Consider the following 25,812-nt stretch of genomic DNA (forward strand, 5'->3'; position numbering starts at 1 on the left):
CTTAATGCCTATATATGATATTCCTAACTGACTGATGTGTTTATTTTTCACATTGTTGGATTCCTTTGGCAAAAATCGTTTGTGAATATTTGAGTTTTTTGAACTTATTAATTTGTGAATGAAGTGATTTTTCATTTATCCTTGTCTTCTGAAATTTGATTGGATTTTCTGGTTAGATGAGTGGAAGAATTTCCTGTCTCGGATTGGCAGAGATGAAAATGCACAAGATTCTGAACTATTGAATAGCCTAGATGACAAACTAGAGCTTCGTTTTTGGGCTTCCTATCGTGGTCAAACATTAGCAAGGACAGGTATGTCTTGTTTCTTCCAACTCTCTTTTCTATGTGCATGCCTACAAAAGAGAATGATCATTCCAATATTTTACTTAGTACTTTATTGAGAATTGCAGACTGCACGATTCTCTATTTCACCCTTTTTTTTCTTCATATACAAGTAATTGCACATTGCCTACTCTCTTTCACTTTATTAAGTAGCAAAACACAGTATCATGAATTCTATCCATTGTATTTAAGTAGGCAACTGTAAGCCTCTAACCAACACTTCATTCTAATTTTATAAGCAAATTCTGAGTATCAGTAGTTATTATTTTACTTGCATCTGTTAGAAATGTCAATGCTGATTTGGTGCTTCGTTAGAAATATAGTTTTTTACTGACACCTTAGATTGTGAATGCTAGTTGCATAATTATCATATTGTTTAAGAATGATTGATAACACCATTATTCTAGACATGTGTTTTCCTTAGACAATTGCATTTCTTAATGACTTCTCAGGTTCTTTAACGATGCTTGTAATTTCTTATCATGCAAGTGATAGATTTCTGAAATTTGTTCATCAGTGAAATAGTATTTTTAGCTGCTAAGAATTGTGTGCCAATTTCCAGAATATGTTGAAATTTGTGAATGAAAGATTATAAAGTATAGGACAGTGTGGCTTCACAGTAGATAGATGTTATAACAAAGCGGCTTTTGTGATAGTGTTCACATTCAAGGCTGTAGAAATTTGTTCATTTTTTGTGACTTTTTTCTTAATTTCGTATCTGAGTTTAAGAAGAATGTTTCTTCTTGAAAATGGAAGAACTTGTGAAGGTATACAAACTTCTAATTTCATGATATGCACCGCAACTATTAAAGGAAGGCAGCACTCATAGTTGTCTTGAAAGATCTTAGCAGTTAGCATGCCAGTAGTTTGATTTTGGAAGAAGTCACAAATAGACTCTAGGTGTTTCTTATATTGTTCTTCTTTTTCCCTTTTGATTTCAAAGAATGCAATTGCCAGCATGTTGCATAATGCATATAAAAATACAAAATCCTTGTTCTAAATTTAATACAAACTGCGATAGTTGCCCTCCATTGGCACTATTATTAAGTATCTCTTGATGAAGTACTTTGTTTCTGTCTTCTGCACATCACTCATTCCCGTAAGATCCCAACATAATCCTTGGGACTCAGTTAATTGCCGGGATTAGTTAATGAATGTGCTTCAATATGTTTATATTCGTCTGCACTATTGTCTTTTGCATTTTCCTGATATCATTTTGTATTGTGTCTTAAAAAATACAGTTCGTGGAATGATGTACTACAGAAAAGCTCTTATGCTTCAGAGTTATTTGGAGAGGATTACATCTGAAGGTATGTACATCCAACCCCTAGTCTCTTGAGATATTTGTTGTTCTGAATCATCTTTTTTTCCTGCCAGATCCAGAAGCTGCATTTACAGGGACTACTTTAACTGAAATTCAGGGGTTTGACTTGTCTCCTGAAGCTCGTGCCCAGGCAGATCTAAAGTTTTCTTATGTTGTGACATGTCAAATATATGGCAAACAGAAGGAAGAAAGGAAGCCGGAAGCTGCAGATATTGCATTACTACTGCAACGGTATGCTTTTATCCATATGAGCAGTTGAACGCAAATGTGAATTGCTAGTCCTCCACTGACAAGTCTGCATCAGCATTTTCTTTTTGAGGGTTGGCTTTCATATTTTCTTAAAGAACTTATCTTTTGCTCATCTTGGCAATCTCTTTTCGTGTTGCTAGCAATGAAGCACTCAGAGTTGCTTACATTGATGTTGTTGAGAGCATTAAGGATGGCAAACCCAACACCGAGTATTACTCAAAGCTTGTCAAAGCTGACATTCATGGAAAGGATAAGGTTTAGTCAATTTTGTTTAGTACATTCATGTTTTCCCTGTATATTGTTCTTGAAGTGGGTTGATTATTTAGCTATTATCATTTTTCTTATTCAGGAGATTTATTCTATTAAATTACCTGGGAACCCGAAGCTTGGTGAAGGTAAACCAGAAAATCAAAACCACGCAATAGTTTTTACTCGTGGAAATGCTGTCCAGACCATCGATATGAATCAGGTAAAGACGCAGTAAGATTGAGCACTTGGTTGTTTATGGTTAATTTAGCTTATTTTGTTGACTCATTGTAAGTAATGACTGGTTTTCTCCTACCGACTTCTTTTAGTCATGTTACAAGATAATGTTCATCTGGTTCTCTCCTTGAGTATTTACTTGGTAATAACATTGTTTTGATTACTTTCTAATTTAATTAGAGCTATGAGTATTAATGTTGATATATTCCTATAAACAGCACCTAAATTGACAGTAAAAAGCAGATAATTAATTTTTTCTGACTGCATCGGGGGTGGAACTACTTGGAGCAAAAAGATGAAAAATCGTTATGTATGTAGACATTATAATTCTTTATGATGAATCTTACCAACCACCACAGTCCAGTATCCTCTATAAAATTATGGTAGAAGACTAATATCTAAAAGTATAGGAATCGACTTCAGATCATAACATACTGGTCTGAAGCACAGAAAGCCAATACGAGTTATTGGGACATCAGAGGCTTCAATTCCACAAAATAACTTTGGAATTCGAAGAGAATAGTAGTCAACCAGATTGTACAAACATATTCTTCCTTGATAAGCAAATGAACTGACCTGTCACAGCGTCATTCATATTGTAAATGATCCGCTTCATAGTTGGCAAAAAAGAAGGTAGTTCTTTGTAATTACCTTAGACCATAAAAGCGAGCTTGCTTAGATTCATTATGGTTCAGAAATTTTCACCTAATGTGCTTCCTAGATCTTGATTTTTTTCCCTTTTTTCCTTTTGGAAAATGCCACTTCAATACATCCTGATTTGTCATGATATTCCTTCGACTAGGAGAACATATTTTTTTAGTTAATTTCTGGATTATCATTATTAAATTTGAATTTGAACCTCAAATCTTGGCTACAATGCTCTCCCAAAACTATTTAGTGTTGAAGACTTCATATCATCATTCACCTTATCTATTTACATAATAATAGCATGGATTCCAGTTTCGGTTGATACCGAGTGGGATCAGCCAAAACGATTCTGGTTGAAACTGGCCCGTTGGCTAGTTGATTGTATTGACCAATACCCGAGTCGTTTCAGGTTGGGATCGGCCGTATCTACCAATATCGACCCGAAACGAGCTAGGAGGGTTGAACATCCCAGCTTTTCCCTCTCTCTCTCTCCTCCTGCTGCTACAAGGAAGAGAAAGAGAGGGAGAGAGAGGAAAAGAGGAAGAGAGAAGGGGATCGACAGTAAGAGAGAGGGAAGTAAAAGGAGAGAAAAAATGGTGAAAAATTAAAAAATATAAAAATATTCGTTTTGGTGGTAAAAAATTTGAGAGAAAGGGAGGGAGGGAGAGAGAGGAGTGGGGGGGAATAAAAGGAAATCAAGGAATAGAGAAGAAAAATATTAAAAATTGAGAGAGATAGAGTATTATTTATAGGTTTTTATGCTTCATATGTGAGTAATATTTATTTTCCTATTTCCTTGCCTTTCTTTTCTAAATTTTTAAATAATATTTAGAATTTTACGTAATTAAAATATAAATCGATCTGATATGCCGATATCGAGTTTTGGAACCTTGACTCCTAGGTTTTTTAACTTTGGTGGTGACTTGCTAAACATGAAGTATATTTCATTTGTTGCATGAATATATTTATATTAAAAGACAAGCATTTCATTGGTAAGTAGACTGGTTAACACGGCAAACTCATTCTCTAGTCTTTCACAATTTATTTATTGTTTTCATTGAGTTCTTTGTATTATTATTTTTTTGAAGGATAACTATTTTGAAGAAGCATTGAAAATGAGGAATCTTCTTGAGGAGTTTCATTCTGACCGTGATTTGCGTAAACCCACAATTCTGGGTGTCAGAGAACATGTCTTCACAGGAAGGTGTTATTTTATGACCTCTTGTATGCTTACTAAAGGCCATCTGAGATCTGTGTTTAACTTTTTGCCTTCATATGTTGAATAGTGTCTCGTCTTTAGCCTCATTCATGTCAAACCAGGAAACAAGCTTTGTGACTCTAGGCCAGCGTGTCCTTGCTAACCCCCTCAAGTAAGTGGATTTTCCATTTTCTGACATTCTTAGTCTATTCTTGTAATGCTAAAATTCTAACTTGTATATTGCTTCTTTATGCCTAGGGTGCGAATGCATTATGGACATCCAGATGTTTTTGATAGAATTTTTCATATAACAAGGGGTGGTATCAGTAAGGCATCTCGCATAATAAACATTAGTGAAGATATCTATGCAGGTAGGTCCTGTCACCTATTGGTATCTTCTTTATGCTACAGTAAATATTTAAGATAATGTTTGCCTTCTGAATGCTGGTATCTATTCTCTCTCCATATGATTGATAGTATGGTAATGAGATCCATTGTTTTGCATATCATTTTATGCTGGGAATTGTAGAGTCTATCTTAGTGTGTCTTGGTAGGGATGTCACGTGGGTCAATGTGTGCGTTGTATATCATAAGCATCTTGTATTTTGATATAACGGTGCACACTTCCCAAGTAAATTAATCCAACTGGCCTACAGTGTTATCTTGACTGCAAGACTGCTAAATAGGTAGTTCATTGGCAAACCTAGAAGATTCTTCTTTGTATGAGTTCATACATTGTTTGATGGCATAATTAGGTTCATATGATTTGGTTAATGTAATAATATTAGAAAACTGAGTGTTGGTTCTTGGGACCACGAAGGGAGTTGCTGATGGTGTTTCTATCATGATAATTTGTCTTGTTACCATTCAAATCTACGTTAATTTTTAAAATAGTAGTGGGAAAAATAAAGTTGTCCTTTACTAATTTCATCAGGTTCTCATGCTGTTGCTAATGCATCTTGAACTGCAGGATTTAATTCAACATTGCGCCAAGGCAATATTACTCATCATGAGTACATTCAGGTATTATCTATTTTATTCGACTTCCTTATTACTGAGGTCTCTAATTACTTTTCCATTCATAGGTTGGAAAGGGAAGAGATGTTGGGCTGAATCAGATTGCTCTATTTGAAGGGAAAGTAGCAGGGGGAAATGGAGAACAAGTTCTTAGTAGAGATGTTTACAGACTCGGACAGCTCTTTGATTTTTTCCGTATGATGTCTTTCTATGTTACAACCGTTGGTTTCTATGTTTGCACCATGGTATGTGTCTCTAAAGTTAATGGTTGATTTTGATATTTGTAGTAATTTTGCTATTTTACTGTTGACTGCCACCTATGGCACCATTGTACATTTGAAATAGAGATCTGATGATTCAGTCTGCGTATGATATATCTGTGCACCTTGTCACATTCAGCAAGAAATTTGATATATTTCATCTAGCAGAGCTATGGATCACACTATTGAAGGAATAAACTCTGATATATATATATATATATATATATATATTATGTAAGCTGGCCTTCTTGTTCTTTCAGAACTATTGGACCTCTGACCATTTTCCTCTGTGCAGCTAACCGTGTGGACCGTGTACATATTTCTCTATGGAAAAACCTACCTGGCAAGTTGGTTTGCATTTTCTTATTGCTACTCATTACAGAATTTTCCCATGTAAATGATGATGCCCTATATCATTCATGAAAGATGAGCTTTGATATTGTGATAGTGGAATTATTCATATCTGTGCTTATACAAATTTCACAGATGGAGTTTCAAAGTATGATACTTGTTCTATTGCTTGTTGTTTCAGGCATTATCTGGTCTTGGCGAGTCGATTCAAGATAGAGCTGATATATTACAGAACACTGCACTGAATGCTGCTCTGAACGCCCAATTTCTTTTCCAAATTGGTGTATTTACTGCTGTTCCCATGATATTGGGTTTCATTTTAGAATATGGTTTTCTAATGGTATTCACTCTTGCCTACTGGTCTCATTCGTGTGGCGTTATATTAGACTCAATTTTGGTGGTTGCTCAATGAACTAAATCTGCATGATCTGTTGACTTTTTGACTGATGTATTAAAACTGTTAGGGATACTTATTCCATGAAGTTTTTAACAACTGCAATGCAATAAATGCTTGATAAGTTGATATTAGCAATAATATGGTATTTTACTTTTTGACTGATGTATTAAAACTATTAGGGATACTTATTCCATGAAGTTGTTAACAACTGCAGTGCAATAAATACTTGATAAGTTGATATTAGCAATAATATGGTATCACAAGGCACTCCCCCATTAAATTCTTGCCATATCAAACTCAATTGCAGGGCAGCTCTTTATACTGAGTTTCTATGTCTGATAGGTTGAGACAACTAAGTTTTTATGCCATTTTGAACAAAAGATATTCTAGAAGAAAGTCATAAAAGTCATAATGGGAAAAAGAAGCAGGCAACTGTCCCCACTTAATAACTGTTCAGCTAAAAAAGTGAGAACCTTGAGAAATGCTTGTTAGTAGTTGTAGTTTCTTCTTACCAGTGCTTGATAATTAATATCATGCTTTTTCCATGTTTTAGGGATCTCTTTCGTTTCAAATGGTGACTAATTTCTCCTTGTTCTCTGCATTATCACCATTTACTTAGCAAATAATAGGGTGTTATACAGAAAGTGTTGCATTTTTTTCGATGCTTATTGTTGCCACATCAGAAGGACAATGACTTCCTGTTGTGCAATTGGTGAGTGATATATATGATTATGCAAACCTTTGTTAAACTTATTTGAAGTTTGAGTGCATATGCATGCATTTCTTGATTCTTCTGTATTCTGAGTCTAGAATAATCATCAAGATTCAAGGCTTCCTGGCTTGCTAAGTGTCCTTAGTCTGTGATTTGTTGCAAGCTTTCTTATATAGTTTGATGGTAACGGTCTGTTTGTGTTACCTTGTCTATTCAGGTGATCTATAGTAACTTTTTAATACAGTTAAATGGTGATCACAGGGTAACAGTCTGTGTGTGTTACCTACTACACTTTGTGTTTGTGCAGGCTGTTGTCACCTTTATTACGATGCAGCTACAACTCTGCTCTGTGTTTTTCACTTTCTCTCTTGGGACAAGGACTCATTACTTTGGTCGTACAATACTCCATGGCGGTGCAAAGGCAAGATATTTTTCCATCCTTTATGCTATTATTTTCTTATTATTTTTGCATGAACTTGCCAAAAGTTTCCTTTGATACTGTATACAGTATAGAGCAACTGGTAGGGGTTTCGTTGTCCGGCATATCAGATTTTCAGAGAATTACAGGATTTACTCACGGAGCCATTTTGTGAAGGGGTTTGTTGATTTCTCACTTTATTTTCTGAATTGTTACTGCAGTTATGGTGTTCTCCATATTGATGTCAATTTCTAATGTGCAGATTGGAGGTTGTAATTTTGTTGGTGGTATTCCTCGCATATGGTTACAATGATGGTGGAGCTATCTCATACATTTTGCTTTCCATTAGCAGCTGGTTTATGGCACTTTCTTGGCTTTTTGCTCCTTATATTTTTAATCCATCTGGTTTTGAATGGCAAAAGTGAGCATCCTGTTGTTTTTTCTGTAAAATGACCGTTTAGTATTGCTCACCATCCCAGTATGTCACCAACACGTTCAATAAGGCATATAGCTTTTTCTTTGCAGGGTAGTAGAGGATTTTAGAGACTGGACAAATTGGCTATTTTACAGAGGTGGAATTGGAGTAAAGGGAGAAGAAAGCTGGGAGGCATGGTGGGATGAGGAATTGGTATATATATCATTATGATAAAACAAATCTACTTATTCATCCTTGATTCATTATCAGGCAGAATTATGTGATTAAGTATCTGTTTCTCTCACCGATAACTAATTAAAAGCTGAAACTGTAAGAAGTTATTTGCTATATAATCTGGTGATAATTCAATACCATAATTTAGGCTATACGAAATGAGTACCAAAACAGCTGGTTTGAAGTACTTTAGCTCATAATGCTTCATGATCTCTATAGAATGGAATAGCAATTTGCCAATTTCTGTTCTAGAATTTTGATAAGTGCTAAGATTTTACTAGTTTTGCATCAATTCATTGAAGAAATAAACATTTGTCTTTACTTTTGGTAGTTAATTACATATACAAGTATGTAGAAGAACTTCATTGCAGTGCTTTATGACCCATTTTGTTAAGTGGCACTAGGTCGATGATATAGGAAGGGAGCAAGGCAAAGTTGACAGGAAGGATTGAAGGGACTGAGGTCAAACCGAGGGGGATCCTCCGTGATGATGTAGAAGGGGGAAGAGGGAACAAAGAAATTGGATGGGGCAGTGGCAGAGATGAAGATGCTTAAAGTGGAAGATAGATATAAGTTAACACTTTCAATATCTGCTTGGACAAGTCTGGAAAATTAGCTTTATCCATTTGAATCCGATTTGATTAACTTAATTCTCTAAGAAAACCATATATGACCCGGTCCATCTCTGATAACTTGATTCTTGAACCATCTCCAATAACCTTAGTGTTATGTTTGCCTATCAGATATTGGATTGTTTCTTTAAGCCACAATCTGTAAATGGATCATGACCTAAGGCAGCCTAATATATCATTATCTCTCTGTGACAAGTATTTACATATCGACATTTACTGTTGTTTCTTGTAAATGTTAATGTTAATGTAATCTGTAACTCTGTATCTAGACATTTACATTTACTGTTGTGTCTAGACATTTAAATATAAACAACAATATCTATATGTCTACGTATCAAGCATTTACATGTAGACATCTATTTTTTATTTTTTTGGAGGAAAATGTAGACATCTATTGTTGCTTCTTTAAATGTCAATGCAATCTGTAACTTGGTGAGATTGATGTGGCATTGATTTTTACTGAGTTATCAAAAAGCTTCATGAAAAAAATGAGACTATATCAAAGTATTTTCCCATGTATAGTTTATTTCATTTCTCTCAGGCTCAAAATCCTGTCATTTACTATGTTGAATATTACTTGTGCAGGCCCACATTCATTCCTTGCGTGGCAGGATATTAGAGACCATTCTAAGCTTAAGGTTCTTTATCTTCCAATATGGCATTGTGTACAAGTTGCACGCTAGTGGAACTACTACCTCATTGACGGTACAAGACCTTTTTATACTTTGAGTTATCGCACTTTTCTATTTTTGAAAACTAGATAGTGGATAGTTTACCTTCTATATGCTTTAAGCAGGGGAAGTATGTTACTGAAAATTCTTAGTTGTCCATTCATCTTATAATGTTATACGGCCGCTAACTTGTCTGTTCTTTATTTGTTTGAACTTACAATATAGGATATTAATTTCTTGAGGTAATTGCTGTGAGCAATGGTTTAGAAACACTGCAGGGTAAGAGATAAAATATAATCAGTATCATTTTACTTAGGTTAAGAACCTAATGCTTTATTGCTTTACTCAAACCTTTTTTGTTAATCAAATAAAGGTGAAAGCACTATCCCATGTATTTCTCACAATGCCAGCCACTGGAACCATGAGGTTGAAATGGCAAAGCTTGTCGTACATTTGGCGTCAGGTGTCATGCTGGCGCATGGTTGGCATGCCCCTTTGCCATGACACAAAAGTCCTTGCACCAGCGACCCTCTAGTTAGCTTGTATTGTTTCAGCAAATTGACTAGTTTCATGATAAATATAATGCCGATCTTTTCCTTAGACAAATCAAAGTTGCTTTAGTATTATTAGCTTATATGCATAAGATCTATCTGATGATGAGTCCAAATTGCTGTGATTTTAGTTTTTCATTTATGGCCAATAGATTACTCTTCTTGGTACTTTTTTGATGTGCCATGCATTCCTATGAAATCAATGTCTTCACATTGATGTCTAGTGTCATTTTAATAGAGGAAATTAAAATTCACATCATATAATTTAAGGATATTGTGGTTCAAATCCTATGTTTTCACTATTTGCAATACAGTTTCTAGCTGTTCAGGAAACACCCTATAGTTGTTCTGTCAAACATTAACAATATGTTTGGTTAATTAGGCTTTGCATGAGTGAGTTACCAAAATACCCGTAAAAGAGAAAGTAAAGAGTACTAGATCAGTTGGGTCAAAATAATCATTACTGAGGCAAGGGAGGTTCTCAAAAAACAATAGTAGCAGTAGAAAATTTTGCAGAAAAGTTATGATGTCAGCAGTGACGAGCTCTTGGTCTAGATGTTGGATGCACAGGAAGATTGTTTAGCAAATGAGAAAGGTGCTCTGTTAGAAAAGGAAATTTAGTGTTTCCCATAATGAAGCTTCATGAAAATTAGAGAAGGAAAATGCCCTATAGTTGGTTCATTCAATTCATCCTCTTACGGTTATGTAGCTCTCATGTCGATCTTGTTTGTACCATTTCCTGAACTTCATTATAGTTACTTTACCCGCATTTATATTGTTTCTGTTGTACAACTGTAATTCACAGATCTGATATATCAAAGGGATCGGGAATGCTACTATATATAGCTATAATTTTTAGAAGTTTTATTGTTTATTTGAATGATTTATGCTTTGGTATTTGATTACTGATGCTTGTTCTCTAGGTATATGGGCTATCATGGATTGTGCTAGCAGTGTTGTTTTTACTTTTTCAGGTACTTTGACTCATCACTAGCAAATATTAGATTAATTATCAGGTCCCAACAAAACTCATCAATTCATTATAATGTTTGTGTTTTGATTATTAGGTGTTCACCTTTAGCCAGAAAGCCTCTGTAAACTTTCAGTTGCTGCTGCGCCTTGTCCAAAGCATCTCATTCTTGCTTGTACTGGCTGGTCTAGCCGTGGCAGTTGTTGTTACAGCTCTCTCTCTTCCAGATATCTTTGCATGTATCTTAGCATTTGTACCAACTGGATGGGGAATTCTTTCAGTGAGTATAATGGCATTTTGGCAATTTTTAATTATTTTAGGCTTTATCTTTTTCTTTGCCATCAATTAGTAGTATGGATAGGCTAAATCCAGTAGGGACTATAAATTCTCAATATAGTGAGGAAAATATGGGAATAAGTCTGCAGGTAAATCACCAAATAATCAGTGAAAGTTGGTGAAAATTGGAATAAAAACCTTTAATCTTCATGCATCTCAAAATACTGAAGACATCGTACAATCATTAATAGATCATTTTATGAACCATTGTATTGCTATTCACTATTAAATGGCATGGTAAAGATCAATTTATGAGCCTGCCATGAATCGTTGAATATTGATTGCTTTTCTTTGGCATTCGCATCTTTTTATTTATATTCAACGTCAACTAGGCCCTAAATTTCGTGTAAGCTTGTCATCTCTGATTATATTTCTTCTTTAAGGTACTAAGTATTTAATTTCCTATTGACATACATTTAATTGACTGAAATATTGGTACATGCAATTCAGATTGCAGTAGCATGGAAACCTTTAATGAAGAAATTTCGTTTGTGGAAATCCGTGCGTTCACTAGCTCGCCTGTATGATGCTGCTATGGGAATAATTATATTCATCCCTGTGGCTATCTGCTCATGGTTTCCCTTTGTATCAACCTTCCAAACGCGGCTTCTATTCAACCAAGCATTTAGCAGGGGTCTGGAGATATCTATTATCCTTGCTGGGAACAATCCAAACCCTGGCGTACTATGAGAATATCAATTCATCTGTTGTACATAAATTGGAGCCAGCATTGCAGTGTAATATGGCATGGTTCCTGTGGTTTACCTAACTAGCCACTGGATATCGTAAAGCACCAAATATGATCGTTTATTAAGGGAATCCTTATTTGGGAGGTAGCAGTTTTCTGTAGTACGAGTATGGCCCTGGATTCTATTATGATTACCTTAATGTATTTTTCATTAAAATCCTGTGTTATGTAGTTACAATTTTACTGAAGTAATCCTGTATATCTAATATTTTATTGTGGTGAGCTTATATCTTCAAGCTTATTTTTATGTGTTTCTTTCATAGTTGTGTATACCTCATCAGATCAGTTACAGAAGCTTAAACTGTGTTAAACCATATTTTCCTTACTGATAGAATCTGAGGTAGAATGGAAACTTATTCCGTCTTTTACCATGGTCTGTTGAACTGTAAGTTAACGCCCTAGTTGGTTATCTGGTGTAGAAATGTCAAAAAAAATTCCATATAATTGTGATAACATTTATTCCTCAGATCAGTCAGAAAGATGAAATGCCTTGGCCATTGCACTATAGTAATGAATGGATGGTAGTCCTAACCACAAACAATTCTGTTCTGATATATTTTGGTATCAATTTTATGACAGGCAGTAAATTACTCGGAAGCGCTCCAGAGTGCCTATAGTAGTCATGTTTGGACGGTAGTGTTAAGCCCAGAAGAAGAAAATGATCACTTTCTTAATTATAGTTTGTAACTATTTCCCTTAATTATGAGTACTTCGAATCTATTTTATTGAAAAAAGAAGCAATGCCAACTCTCGCAAGCTGTGATTTGCTTTCCACACTGCATGTTATTTACTTTTCTAACTACCAACCAAAGGCCATTGGCAACACCCAGTTCGCCGAATATCCATTATGGCTTGCATTGTGATTTTGTGGTTAATCTTTTTCTTTCTTTCCCCAAAATAAAACGTAAGACGAAAATAAAGCACCAGGCTTCAGGTCAACCAGAAGCACCAAAATAAAGCGTAAGACGACCAACATACTATCTACAAGGAGGAAATCTTTTTTAAATTTGATTCTTGAAGCCTGGAAACCTTTTTTCTCCCCACAATTGGAGAGACATTGAAAATCATTAATATCTATTTGTCTCTTGTTTTAAGAGTGATATATTCTGTTTCACGATATATATATATAATTTTTCTGATTTGTTTAACTTTACTTATAAATGTCAGAATTGATATTTGATAAATTTTCTATGAAAATCTTATATGCACATAGTTAAGAATTTCTTTTTCAGTGGGTTGATCTATTAAGTTGTTTACAAGGATTAGTTTTTTTTTGTCTAAACTATAATTAGACTCATGATCTGATATTAAATAAGGAAAAAGAGAAAAAGTCAGCTGGCAAGACGGGTTTTGATCCATGTTTGAAAACTAATTTACAAATTATTGTTGCATGTATTGCCACACTTGAATCGGTCATCTTTGTCTCCTTAGAACAAACTCGTGTTCTTCCAGGTTAAACCTAGACCAAGACAAAGGAATCCCGGTCTTCACTCTTTAGCTCTCGGATTTCGCCGCCTCTCCCTACTCGCCCAAAACAAGGGCGAGTGACAAGGGGAACAATAGAAGCTAACTTAATCGTTAGAATGGTCTCCACCTGCGTCGGGGAAATATGACGTCGAGCTCCGCGCTCTCGAAATCATGAATCACGCGATAAAGGCCGCGCTTTTTGGCGGTCGGCCCTCTTCTTCCCCTTCGCTGTTGATGCCGGTGTCCCTCTTCCATTCTACCCAGGTGTTAGAACGCAAGAGGAAAAAGGAATGGCACTCCGTAAGTATAATTTTCTTTACCTTCTCCTCGCTTAATTTCTTGCGATTTCTATATTTTTATTAGTCGTGCTTTGCAAATGTTTGTTGAATTGTGTGAAAGAATCAGCTTGTTAGAAGGAGGCTGTTGTGGAATAGACCTTGTAAAATTTTCAGTTTACCTTTGGGGAAATCTTGCATAAGTTTGTAATGTCGAGAAATCATGGAGGAGGTTGGCGGAATATCTCAGCTTTCAAAAGTTGATAACTTTACATCATCATGGTATAAAGGTATAAGATTATGCCTACATATTGGGGGCTCCAGATCATCAACTTCTGAGACGCAGTATGAGGGTAGAAAGAATTTGATTTCTATATAATGTCCTGCGAATAGCATTATTTTCAATGTTCATACAATTCTTCTTACATTCAGTCTATCCCCAAATATTTAATTCTTGCTGTGTGTAAACTTTTTCTGTCAAAAGAATAAATAATTATCTTCTGATTATTAAAAAAATGTTATCAGAGATTCAATTACTATGCAAAACGAAGGAGAAATAGAGAATCAAAAAGGATAATGTTACGGGACATTTCTGACTATGCAGAGTACCTTTTCCAGGTTGGTCTCTAAATTGCAGTGTCAGATTATTAGGGACATTGTAAGTTTTAGTTGATGCATTTGAACGTAAAGTAGGTCTCAAAGTTTTAATTGTTTCAGCTGTTACAGAATACCTTTCTCACTCTATATTTATCTTTTTTATCTACTGAGATTTCAGAGTTGGCGAGATGAAGAAGAACGGAGTACATCAAATGGAGGACCCTCATGGTTTAGAGGTCATCATTGGGTCAGAGGAACAAAGAGAAATGGATTTCATTCACAGGGCCCTAAATGGTCGAACTTTAACAACAAAAGTAAGGACATCATTTTCTCTATCATCTTTTTGTTGATAATGACAAAGCTCTCTTAATGACTTATTCCTGTTTGTTCATTATATGCACATTCTTAGCTTTTGCACTTGCTGTTTTTTCTCCTTTTCTCCAGAAGTATAGGAAATTTCTATTTTTTTACTTTTCTTCAGATATATCAGAAATGCAAATTTTTAATAGGAGGATTAGTTGGTCAGTCTTTTGATTTGTCATGCTGTTTCTGTTTCTCTTGAGATTGAAGTTGGAATATTATTTGCAACTATTTTAATTCTTCTGTAGGACAAGGAGGTCTCGAGTCTTCCTCAAGTGATGACGAGGAAGTTGAAACTATTTTCCAGTCTACATTTGGAAGAGAACGATACTCTTATTGGTCTTTCAGTAGTTCTGGAAATGTTAACTGGAGGGACTCTTCTAAACATGCTTATCAAGAAAGATCCAGGAGTTGGCATTATGAAACAGATGATGAAACTGATAGTTCCCCTAGCCCTGAGTTAGCTTCAGAAAGGCTAGCTCTTGGGTTGAGTCTTTCAGGTCCACTAAAACTTGAGGATGTTAAAAGCGCGTAAGCTTTCAGATCTTTTCTTTTTGTTTTGCAAATTTGTGACACTTCCTCTATTTGATTATATTAATACTGCAGAATCCCACTATAATTTAATGTGCATTTGCAATATGATCCCTGAGATTTTATCATTGCCTTACCTGTTCTGACTAGATATCGAGCATGTGCACTCAGGTGGCATCCGGATCGTCACCATGGTTCATCAAAGGTAAGCATACTTACATTTACCTCAAATTTCCATCTTTTTCCTGTTCCATAAGTTTAATCAAAACTAAGCCTGATTTGGTTGCTTTTATCTTGTCAAGCTCTTCTGAAACAGTGGTGTTTCTACTGTTGATGATAAGGTTTCCCATTATGGAGCACCAACTTTTTAAATTGTTCCATATCATCTGGCACAGCCTATCCTGTTGTGCCTCAAATGTAGCCTTTTGGAATCCTTTCATTTTATTGTTACCCTAGTTTTGTGGAACGTAGAACAATTTGATATACCATTTCCTTGCTTCTTGAGATCATCATGTAATTATGCATTTATGAGCTGAATGAATATGGAGCTATACCACATTTGCTGAAGAATAAGGAGAAAATGAGTTAAATGCTATTCTAAAGTAGAGGTAGCAGGTGATACATGTTACAAAAAATATTGCTGGGAATCTCATTTGGGACAGATCCCAAGTCACCCTAAGAAGACAATAAAACCATGCATCCCGTCTAAGATTGGCCTATTTAATGTCCCTTTTTTGGTTGGCGTTGTTCTTTCCTCAAGTGTATGCTTTTTGAGCTTGGTAGTACAGGGCTCAAACAAATACTATTTATTGTCCCTTTTTTTGGTTGACTTTGTTCCTTCCTCAAGTGTATGCTTTTTGAGCTTGGCGGTATAGGGCTCAAACAAGTACCATTAGTCATTCGACAATAATGACCACAATATGTTGTGTAGTCAGGATATAATTCTTAGCTGTCAGCCAACCAGGAATTGAAGAGGGGTTTCATTGAAACCAATTCCTTCTCTAGGCTTTTCATCTGTAGAATTTGAAACTGAAGCACATCCTGCCCAGCAGCATCTGCTATCACTTCACTGGATTATGTCTTTTGAGGTGGCCAAAGTTTGAGAAGTATTTTTACCTTCCAGATTTTATTACATTAAACGTGTTGCTAAGAGTCGATTATTTTGTAAACAACTTCTAGTGCTAGGTTAGCAGAAACTATAATGATATATTCTCAGTTTATTATTTCTATATTTAACAGAGCAAACTGTTCTTGACACATTTTCAGGTAGCGGCAGAGGAGAAATTTAAGCATTGTAGTGCAGCGTATAAGACGTTATGCGATAAATTGTTTATGGGCTAAGGTGCAAGTTTTGATAAATCAAGTTGGTCCATTCGGGTGTTTTGATTTATAACTTATGGCTATAGGAGCATATGCTGCTGCCTGCTGTGTAGACAATGTATCATGCAGAAGAGCTACACTAATTAATCAAACACCGAAGGTCAAGCATCTTTTCATGGTGACATGGAGTTGCTTGTAAGAAGCTCAATTGTACTATGAAAAGTGAAGCTTTAGATCGATGAGCTGTTCAGTAAGTTTAAAGAACGTGTCCTCATTCAAGAGGACAGTGTGATTTTTTATTCTTTGAGCCTTTTATTTGCAGCGGAAGCGGACATGAACGATATTTATCTTCTGACATCATCATTGTAATTGCCTTAATATCAAGATGTCTGTGAGAACAGTGCAAATTTTTGGGGGCATAAATAATGGGCTTAACTGTGTGAATGGTGCAAATTGCTAATGTGGAATTGACATAAGCTCGCCAGAGATTTCACTAGCTATTCTATAAAACTGCATGAGAATTTCTGCACTGGATCTGCTAGTATTTCAGTAGTGATTTGGTTTCAGTCATAGGAATGTCTTTATGTCCATCAAGATTTTATTATTCTATTCCTTGATCTTTAAAAGGCACAAGATGAAATGTATCCTTGATCATCATCTCGGATTATTCTATCTCGTCTATGAATAAGTGCTGTGTTAACTTTTAATTACTGTATCAGGTTGGTTGTTGGAAAATCTGATATTGCTCAAAGGAACAACTTCAAATTGCAATCACATAACTAGAATACTGCATACATGAAAGGTTACAAATTTAAGTTACCTCTCAAGTCTACTACAACATACAACAAGACAGTACGATAATCATAGACTCAATACTATGCCTTATTCGTGCATTTCGGGACGATCCGAACTCAGAGCTACCAGTGCAGAGGGGGTAATTAACTCATTCTGGAGATTTGCAGTTTGCCTTCTTCCAGCTATCGCTAATGCCTCCAGACGTACTGATTAGGCTCAGAAGTAAGCATTACAGCATTTATTGATCCCATCCTGCTAATATTTCTAGCCGCCATTCTTGCCTGCTGCTGCAAATGAACCGAGTACATAGCCTCCTGTTGGTTCCTTTCTTGATCAGCTCTCTCGTGTAACTCGTACAACTCCTTGGGTATCCTCGTTCTTGAAGCAAAGCAACCAACATGGCCACCGTAGTCACAAGTCGTGCAGATATAAATCCACCGGGACACCTCACACTCACCTCTACATAGATCACAAATGTAATCCATCGAATTGTTCCGAAGGATCATGAGGTGGGGGTGAGAGGGATGGTCCAGGGTCTCCGGCAGGGCGGCGCAAGGGAGGTGGAGGTCGAATTGGCAAAGAGAGCAGTGGAAAGAGAAGCCACTGCAAGCTTGCTTGCAGGCGTTGCAGGCAAACGTACCGTTGACGTAGACCGGGGTCAGGTGGAGGTTGAGAGGATGGTCAGGGTGTGCAGAGTGGCGAAGTGTTTGCGGGAGGCGAGCGCAGGAAGGGTGGAGGAAGTAGCGGCATTGAGAGCATTGGTAGGCTTGGCCGGTGCATGGTAGATGGCAGGCATGGCATAGATGTGCGAGTAGTTGTTCCCTTTGCGGCTGTATATGAGTGAGATACAGAGGATGGAGGTGGCTAATGTGGATCAGACGAGTGTTTTGCTCATCCATCCTTTCCATCTTCTTTTCTCTTATTAGAGCTCTTCTTCCCTGCCTCATCTCTACCTATATAGTCCTATTTATTCTCATGAAATCTGTAGGCCGGAGCTTAGTGGAGTCTTGCAAGTAACAATTAATGATGACAAAATTTAAGGATGCCAAAGTCTTTGGAGTTAAAACTAGTGGTCTATTTACCACAAAAGTCAACAGAAAAATAGTACGAGAGGATCATGGATGGCAGGGAATGGGTTGTTGACCCATTGACGCGTAAAGCACGGCGACGACAATGAGACCTTCGAGTGGGCAAAAGGGCTACATTTATTGAGTTCTTTTATTTTACCAAACTATTCTTGTTCTAAATTTAATTTACTGATATTGATCGCCCATTAAACTTATTACCGAAGAAAGTTTATTTATTCATATCCTTCTCGTATAAACTTCAATCTGTATTATTTTATTCGTATCTTTCTCCTATAAACTTCAATCTATATTATTTCATATATGTTAAAATTTTATTTAATTATCTAAAAGTTTATCTCTAATAAATATATTTAAATCTGATCATTTCAAAATTTCAAAATTTATTTAAATATTATAACTTTTTAAAAAAGATATAATTACATCAACTACAATAAACCAACTTAAGTAAATAGTCTTCCGTTGGTTTGTCGATGTAACTCGTTGGTTGACCGACATAATTAATTTTTAAAAGAAATTATAATGTTTAAACAAACTTTAAGCTTTTAAAATAATCAAATTTGAATATACTTGTTAAAGATAAAATTATAAGAAAACTGAATAAGTTTTCTAACACATAAATAACATCGATCAAAATTCATATGAGAAAGGTACAATAAAAAAATAAACAAAAGATAATTCAAATTTTAAATTGATACCCGTAAACCGGTCAAATTTAAAAATACTCTAAGATAAAATTATAGAGGATTAAATAAATTTTTCAATGCAAATAAAATAATATTTATAGGAATTCTATAAAAAAAATAAATGAGTAGAATAGTGAATAAAAGTTATCGAACAAAAACTTCAAAAATTACATTTGTAGTCCCTTTTTAGGAAAAGAAACTAAACTTATTTTTAAATGATAAGGATGAAGATAGGAATGAGAATAAAAAGTTTAAAAAATAATTTTAAGCCACACCACTTTTCTCACATCTAATCTCACCTAACTAGGAAGAGTTTCTTTTCAAAATACTCTATGTTTTGTGGAAATATATTTTATCATTTCTTCGTAGTTTATTAAATTAAAAAAATAATGTTGTCGAAAACTTTTAAAAGATAATGTAAGAGCAAATCAATCAAGACATGGTGAAATATGAAGAGTTTGTAATAAAAAACACAAAATAGAGAGAAGACCTAGAAAAATAACATTGAATAAATTAAATTATTTTACTTATAATTTTGCATTTTTACACGGACTCCTTCTATTTTAGATAATTACATAAGATAAGTCTATTTGATCCCTCTTCAACAAAAGTCTAGCTCCTCCCTCGCTGAATTAATCATACTTACAACCACTTAATATTCTCTCAACAAAAAATAATTAAACATAAAAATAATATTAAAATAAAAAGGTGTACATTTGGAATGATTTTACTTAGTTGAGGAAATAATTATGCTATGAGAAATAAATGGCATTAGTTAAGGGGCTTAAGTATAATTATTTTTAATTATTATTTCAATATTTTGCCAATGGAATAAAACTAGGACTATGTTAAAAGCCTTCTTCGGTTCATCCTCTCCTCGAGTCGCGCCCATTTCCTCTTCAAACTCTATTCCAGCAATCTAACATTCGTCTCCTTCATGGAGTTCAAGATAACAAGATTTATCTCCTCTCTTAGGATTCTAAAATATCTCCCTAATCCTATATCGAGAATCCTTTCCGCGTCTTCCTCCCCGGAAATCCTAAACCTTGCTCCTCCTTCTTCCTCCGCTGTTAACATTGACCCTAGCTCTAATTTTCTTGCTAAAATCCTAGTCTTTGCTCAAAACCCTAACTTTAGTTTCTGTTCCGGTCCCTCTTCACTTTCTTCGTTGAGTTTCAACACTAATCTTCGCCATCCTCCTTCAAGAACACCTGTTGGATTTATACTTGATATTAGGAGAGTAGACCTAATCTCGAGGAAACTATCTGTCTGTGTGCATCGCAGCGTTAGGCCTCGAACTTCCCCTTCGTTTTGCTTTTCTTTGGTTTCCAGATCTTGTTGCACATCGTACAGAAGTTTCTGCTCGCAAAGTGCTTGTGGAAGGTCCCAGAGAAGAGCAAGAGCTCTTCTGCCTCGACATCTTAATGTTAATCCAGATGATCTGATTGAAATTGTAAGTTTGATTCGAGAAGATGGTAGAGGTATGGAAGCAAAGTTGAATCAGATGAATTTGAGGCTTTCCAACTCTCTTATTATGGAAGTTCTTTGTGTCTTGAACGAGCACCGCATTTCGGCATTGCGTTTCTTCAATTGGGTTTTGAGTTATAATCTTGATTCTATTCCCAGTGCTAAAATTTACAATCAGATTGTGGATAACCTTGGCAGGTTAGAGGATTTTGAAACAATGTCCCGTGTATTAGACGAGCTCTCGTCTAAGGGGCATTGCCTAACTGAAAACACATTTGCATTTTTGACAGTTTCCAGTTCAGATAGCCTTAGAGATTTGGTCCAAAGAGTCACTGAAACCCTGAATAGAACCGTTGGTTCTTGCCGAGGATCTGGAATCTTCTCACTGATTAAGCTGCTATGTTCTATGAGTGCCTTTGATCTTGCAATTTTTGTAATGGATGAGACAGCCAGAAAGACTTCTTATTATAACGTGCTCATTGCGGCAAAGTGTAGGAGTGGTGATTTTCAAGGTGCACGAGAACTGTTTGATGAAATGAGAAAATATGGTTGTGATCCAAATGTGAAGTCTTATAACTATCTCCTCGGTTGCCTTTTGAAAAATATGAGAGTTGTTGAAGCTTGCGAGTTGCTGGAGACAATGGAAAAATGGGGTTACCTTCCAGATTCGGCAACTTATGAGTTGCTCGCATTTCATGCTTGTAAGGCCAACAAGATGGATATGGCAACTGAATTTCTCAATAAGATGATGTCAGAAGGGCTTAAGCCAAGGATAGCCATGCATGCTGCGTTTATAAAGGGATACTTTTTCTCCGGGAGAGTGGAAGTTTCTTATGAATATGTGGTTGATATGAGCATTAAGGATCCATGCTCTGTTAACATGAATTATAGTTTATTTACAAGTCTCCTTCATGGATCAGGAAGGGTGGTAGAAGCAGGTAGGGTTCTTCATGAGATGATGGAGAAGAACCTCAAACCTAACTTTCCTGTTTACATGAGAGTAATGAAGGATTTACACAAAATGACCAGAAGAGATCTGGCTTCAGAGTTGAAATCTATGTTCTCAAAATTTAGTCTGCCAGATGCCACGTGATGTTTTCTTCATTCTGATTTTTCAGTGATTGTGAACAATGCAAATGACATGGAGTGGTCAGCCTGTATCTTGGGCTGTAGGGAAACCCACACAAAAGCACTAAATAGGAGGTATGTCATTGTCTATATTATCTCCGAACATACTTAATAATGTTACAGTTTCTAGCTTAAAGTCTCGTTTAGTCCTTTGAATATGGAAAACTGTTAACCCTTTCCAAAGTACTAATACAGTATGTGTATCTGTTACTCCATGTGAATGAGGTAGTAATACAACTTAGTTGGTAGGACTGTGATTTAACATAGGTTTGACTTTCTATAAGACTGTTATTATCTTATACAATGAATTGGTTTAAGTTTTAGAAACTTCCCAGTTGCCAGATTTCAGTATATGATAGTTGACAACTTGGCCTAAAATCGTCTACGTTGTTTCAACCTGGTTTTTCAGTATTCATTTTACTCATACTTGCTTTCTAGGAATTAATGGCATATCATTTAACATTCTCAAGTAAATATCAATTAAACTCTTACTTGCATTTTAATGTCATATATTGCTAAAGCCTCTAAATCCATGGCCTCCATCTAGTAGTTACCTAAGGATTGTAGAAAGTGTAAAAAGAGAGTTTTTAAAGGCCAAAAGGTAGCTTGACGATAGCTGATGGTAGCTGAGGTGCTACAGCTGGAGGATTGAAAATTTGAAATGCCTTAGTTCTTCAAGTGTTTTACTGTCATTTCGGATATAATGGATTAATTTTACAGTGGTGGATAGTTTTGGCAGAGGTGGTGCTGAAATATGATGACTCTTTGTTCTATTCCTGCAGATTGTAGATTAAAAGGGGACAGACAATATGGTTTGATACACTTCAAGAGATTAGAGATGAAGTTTCTGGAGATTCATGCAGGACAGACAGTACGACTTTCTGGAGATTTCAAGAGATTAGAAGTATAATTTGAAGTATAATTTCACTTCATTAACCTAATTGTCTAGTTTAATATAACTTACAATCTAAATAAACCAAAGTGCTCTTCTTTCCCTCTTGTGATATTCTCTGAATTGTATCTGTTCTGCATATGTAAATGTATTCCAGGTGATGCTCATGGAATTGAAGGTGAAGGTCCAATAAAGAAAGTCATGGGTTGATGGATCTCAACATGATGTGAAGTTGATATTTCGTGTGTCCTATGGGCCCTATAGTTAATGTTTCATGTGAAGTCTTGGAGGAAAGGTATTAGCATTTTCTCACAATTGAGTCGTCTTAATGTATGACAATTGTCGGATATATTGATTTGTCTGGACAGCTATTCTTTGCTTGTATATAGGTGAATCTGTGTAACAACTTATACAAAGGACATTTACTGTTTACATGTTGCTCAGACTTGCCTGGGCACTATAGTGGGCCATGGACACTTATAGGGAAATACATATATACATATATTTTTCCTTTGATTTATGTTGTACCGAATCTTGCCTACATTATTGGTGTTTATCTTGGTTTTGGTTGCCAACTAGATCATTCTTGCTACCTCTTTATGCAATTAGGATGAGACATCCCAATCAGAGAGGTGACTACTCATCAATGAATCCCAGTTTGCAGATAAATACATTATCACGTTAAATGTTTCGCTTGACTAGTAGTCTAAATTCTGCTCAACACTAGGAGAGATCTAAGCCCTTCTTCCTTTCTTTGGATCTGAACCTCAGGAAATAGATAGGCTTTTTATGCAGCACTAATTACAGACTCTTTTCAATCATCTCTGCCGTCTTAACATGTTTCTTCTTTTTTTTTCAAGCTCTACATTTCTCCATTGTTGAACTTGAATATATATTGGATTTGTAATAGACAAAGAGAATAAGAAATAAATAAGAAGAACACATAAAAACTGCAAACTCTATCTTTGTGTGAAATGGGCTCTTAGATTCTTCTAAATTCAAAGTGCAGTCTCCTCAGCCACAGATTGTTTGTAAGCCAAAGTGGCCCTCCTCCAACGAAGTAAGGACGCGTGGTATCTAGATATCATTCAGAATCTCGCTTCTTTCCATCCACAAGCTTGAACCTTGAAGCCTCTGTGGTGGTCCACCAGATCTTTTCGGACGAAGGTGTTCGACGAAATGCGTCGACGTGTACTCTCTGTGTCGCTAAGATATGCCAAATTGGTCGTACCCACTAATGGCATATATTTGAGTGGTAGAAACCACTGCTCGATAGACAACAAGCCACACCTCCAATGCTAAGCAAATAACAATAGATAATTTCAATTTATTATCATGCACACTTATTAACATATATATATATATTCATTTAATGTCTTAAAAGAACAAGTGCAACACTATTTTATCTACACTACTTTTGATTAGCCATGTGTTTACCTACATATTACATTAATTAAAATTATATATATTTATGTGTTCACCTAAGTTTGTAACTACTATAGTAAGTGAGATTTTAATTTCCTTTGTTCCAACTTGTCATCTATTTGGCGTTATCGTAGAAGTAGAGAGGTGGGAGAAGGGAGCAATCTTAGGATAAAGACATGAGACAGCATGCCATGAATCTTACCAATAATGCATGTTAAACTTGGAATAAGAAAGAGAGAATTATTGTGTAACAATATAAGGATTAATTAATTTTGCATGGTGGTGATCTAGCCTTGGCTCCCACTTGGACTTGGAGACTAGTTCATTTTATATTTTTATTGCTACCTTCCACTTGGATCACATGAAAGATTAGCTACTAAGACTTGGTAAAAGGTCCTAATGCTACTCGTTGCTGGATATGAAGACTAGAAAATTTTATCAAATACATCCAACTAATTTCTGTATTTTTATTTTTTAATATCTTAAAAAAGTAATCATAATTAACTTTTAACTTAATGGCAGTTCACTGAACTATATAAGAAAAAAAAAAAAAGACTCTGCTTAGGCTTAAAAATTGGTCCTTTTTCCTATTCTTATATATTAAGATTGTTAACTTGATTTAATCCTAAATTCCGGTCGGATAACTCGGATCGGTTTAGGAATAAGTACGGCACAATCTAAAACTGGGTGCTAAACCGTTTACCGTACCTTTAGAATCTAACAAATCCCAACTCCTGCGAATGTGTGAACGTCCTTTTTACCGTATTCCGTACTACTATCCGGTTTTTTATCCCATTTTACTATGGCCTTAAAACTATTTTAGCTAATAAATCTCTTAATTAGTTTGATAGCCAATTAAGAGGTGCAATGTGGCCAGGTGTAGGGAATTGGGCGTCATCTGTGACGTAAGATTGTCATTCTTGTGGTCGAGAGAGGACTCCATTGCCTAAATAATAATAATAATTTTTAATAAAAATATATTATGTTTTCTCTTTATTATCCTTGCACCCTTATATTTTATTTTTAATATCTCAAAAATATTCTAATATTATTATTTTAACTAAAAATAAAAAATATTTCCTTTTTTCACCATAATTAGCTTAACTAGAGGCCGGTATTCAACTTAAATTAAGTATAAACACAAAATAATTGATATAAAAAATAAAAGAGAATTAAATTCTGAGTCAAATAAGAGATATTTAAGTTATTTTATGTAATATTTTTATATTATGTTGGCTATTGTTAGGTTAGTGTTAACATAGGAGTAAATATCTACAGTGTAATTATGCGATATTTAAGGAATCTTGTGATCCTCCGGTCTTCCCCAATCTGAGTGGCTGTACTTATTTCTCCCCGTTACTACTTTCAGAAAAATTTGGATATGAAAATTTGCATTTTCAACCCTGAAAGTTACGTATTCAAAGAATATCTTTCCATTCTATTTACTCGAAAAGAGCAATCAGGTGGATTCTTATTAGGAAACTTTAAAGGGGCCCAATATATTTTTTACTAAATCCGAGGTTTTCTTTGCTAATTTTACCGAAGAGTTGAGAGCCATCCGCTAATTATAGACCGTCTGGAAATTGTATAAATTTAGAAACTATTTCTATTTAGCGAGGAATGCGGATAAGAAATAGTTATCCGACCAAGTGTGAGGTTTATCTTTCGTACGGTAAACTAGAGGCTGCATTAAAGGGCCGGGTTGGGGGAAGGCAATAGGAGGTGCCACGTGTGACCTCGAGGAACGCCAGCCACAAGAAGTGATCCGGTTCTAGAATTTTCCAACGAAATCGGATAATAAAAAAATGATAAAAAAATTCATTGCCGAC

General features: G+C 35.4%; 4 protein-coding genes across 5 annotated transcripts in view; 3 read left to right on the top strand and 1 right to left on the bottom strand.

Moving 5' to 3' along the window:
• LOC140767804 (callose synthase 9) overlaps positions 1-12,215 on the top strand; it is a 36,927-nt gene extending 24,712 nt beyond the window's left edge. Inside the window, exons 33-52 of the mRNA XM_073107866.1 lie at positions 177-311; positions 1,583-1,651; positions 1,719-1,896; positions 2,055-2,169; positions 2,264-2,383; positions 4,134-4,249; positions 4,332-4,415; positions 4,502-4,614; positions 5,214-5,266; positions 5,329-5,505; positions 5,816-5,863; positions 6,053-6,211; positions 7,288-7,401; positions 7,489-7,577; positions 7,661-7,819; positions 7,924-8,026; positions 9,265-9,384; positions 10,825-10,875; positions 10,969-11,151; positions 11,658-12,215. Coding sequence (XP_072963967.1) covers positions 177-311; positions 1,583-1,651; positions 1,719-1,896; positions 2,055-2,169; positions 2,264-2,383; positions 4,134-4,249; positions 4,332-4,415; positions 4,502-4,614; positions 5,214-5,266; positions 5,329-5,505; positions 5,816-5,863; positions 6,053-6,211; positions 7,288-7,401; positions 7,489-7,577; positions 7,661-7,819; positions 7,924-8,026; positions 9,265-9,384; positions 10,825-10,875; positions 10,969-11,151; positions 11,658-11,897 — 2,426 coding nt within the window. The 3' untranslated portion in view covers positions 11,898-12,215. The remainder of the gene's footprint in view (positions 1-176; positions 312-1,582; positions 1,652-1,718; positions 1,897-2,054; positions 2,170-2,263; positions 2,384-4,133; positions 4,250-4,331; positions 4,416-4,501; positions 4,615-5,213; positions 5,267-5,328; positions 5,506-5,815; positions 5,864-6,052; positions 6,212-7,287; positions 7,402-7,488; positions 7,578-7,660; positions 7,820-7,923; positions 8,027-9,264; positions 9,385-10,824; positions 10,876-10,968; positions 11,152-11,657) is intronic.
• Positions 12,216-13,370: 1,155 nt separating this feature from the next.
• On the top strand, positions 13,371-16,905 carry LOC140767676 (uncharacterized). The gene is made up of 6 exons (XM_073107670.1): positions 13,371-13,722; positions 14,223-14,315; positions 14,473-14,608; positions 14,903-15,185; positions 15,336-15,390; positions 16,452-16,905. The coding sequence occupies exons 1-6, from the start codon at positions 13,594-13,596 to the stop codon at positions 16,524-16,526; spliced, it is 771 nt and encodes a 256-aa protein (XP_072963771.1). The 5' UTR covers positions 13,371-13,593; the 3' UTR covers positions 16,527-16,905.
• Positions 16,906-17,488: 583 nt separating this feature from the next.
• On the bottom strand, positions 17,489-18,247 carry LOC140766807 (protein VACUOLELESS GAMETOPHYTES-like). The gene has a single exon (XM_073106461.1). It carries the CDS (start codon positions 18,245-18,247, stop codon positions 17,489-17,491), a length of 759 nt encoding a protein of 252 aa, XP_072962562.1.
• A 1,715-nt stretch (positions 18,248-19,962) lies between these two features.
• LOC140767383 (uncharacterized) lies at positions 19,963-22,929 on the top strand. Of its 2 annotated transcripts, none has more exons than XM_073107264.1 (3): positions 19,963-21,741; positions 22,449-22,582; positions 22,716-22,929. In XM_073107264.1, exon 1 carries the CDS (start codon positions 20,009-20,011, stop codon positions 21,629-21,631), a length of 1,623 nt encoding a protein of 540 aa, XP_072963365.1. In that variant the 5' UTR covers positions 19,963-20,008; the 3' UTR covers positions 21,632-21,741; positions 22,449-22,582; positions 22,716-22,929. The 2 variants fall into 2 exon arrangements, with proteins under 2 accessions (XP_072963365.1, XP_072963366.1); XM_073107265.1 differs by having other exon boundaries at positions 22,449-22,570.
• The last annotated feature ends 2,883 nt before the right edge of the window (positions 22,930-25,812 follow it).

Source organism: Typha angustifolia, chromosome 9 (assembly GCF_048772165.1).
Source record: "Typha angustifolia cultivar Huaian chromosome 9, ASM4877216v1, whole genome shotgun sequence".
In the NCBI taxonomy this organism is placed as follows: domain Eukaryota; kingdom Viridiplantae; phylum Streptophyta; class Magnoliopsida; order Poales; family Typhaceae; genus Typha; species Typha angustifolia.

What these genes read in the sequence shown, in the direction of transcription:
- LOC140767676 (XM_073107670.1), top strand. Translation starts at nt 13,594, where the DNA reads ATGAATCACGCGATAAAGGCCGCGCTTTTTGGCGGTCGGCCCTCTTCT. An exon ending in GGAAAAAGGAATGGCACTCC is followed by an intron (nt 13,723 to 14,222) that starts GTAAGTATAATT and finishes AAATGTTATCAG; the next exon opens with AGATTCAATTACTATGCAAA. An exon ending in CTTGAGGATGTTAAAAGCGC is followed by an intron (nt 15,186 to 15,335) that starts GTAAGCTTTCAG and finishes TGTTCTGACTAG; the next exon opens with ATATCGAGCATGTGCACTCA.
- LOC140766807 (XM_073106461.1), bottom strand. Translation starts at nt 18,247, where the DNA reads ATGAGGCAGGGAAGAAGAGCTCTAATAAGAGAAAAGAAGATGGAAAGG.
- LOC140767383 (XM_073107264.1), top strand. Translation starts at nt 20,009, where the DNA reads ATGGAGTTCAAGATAACAAGATTTATCTCCTCTCTTAGGATTCTAAAA.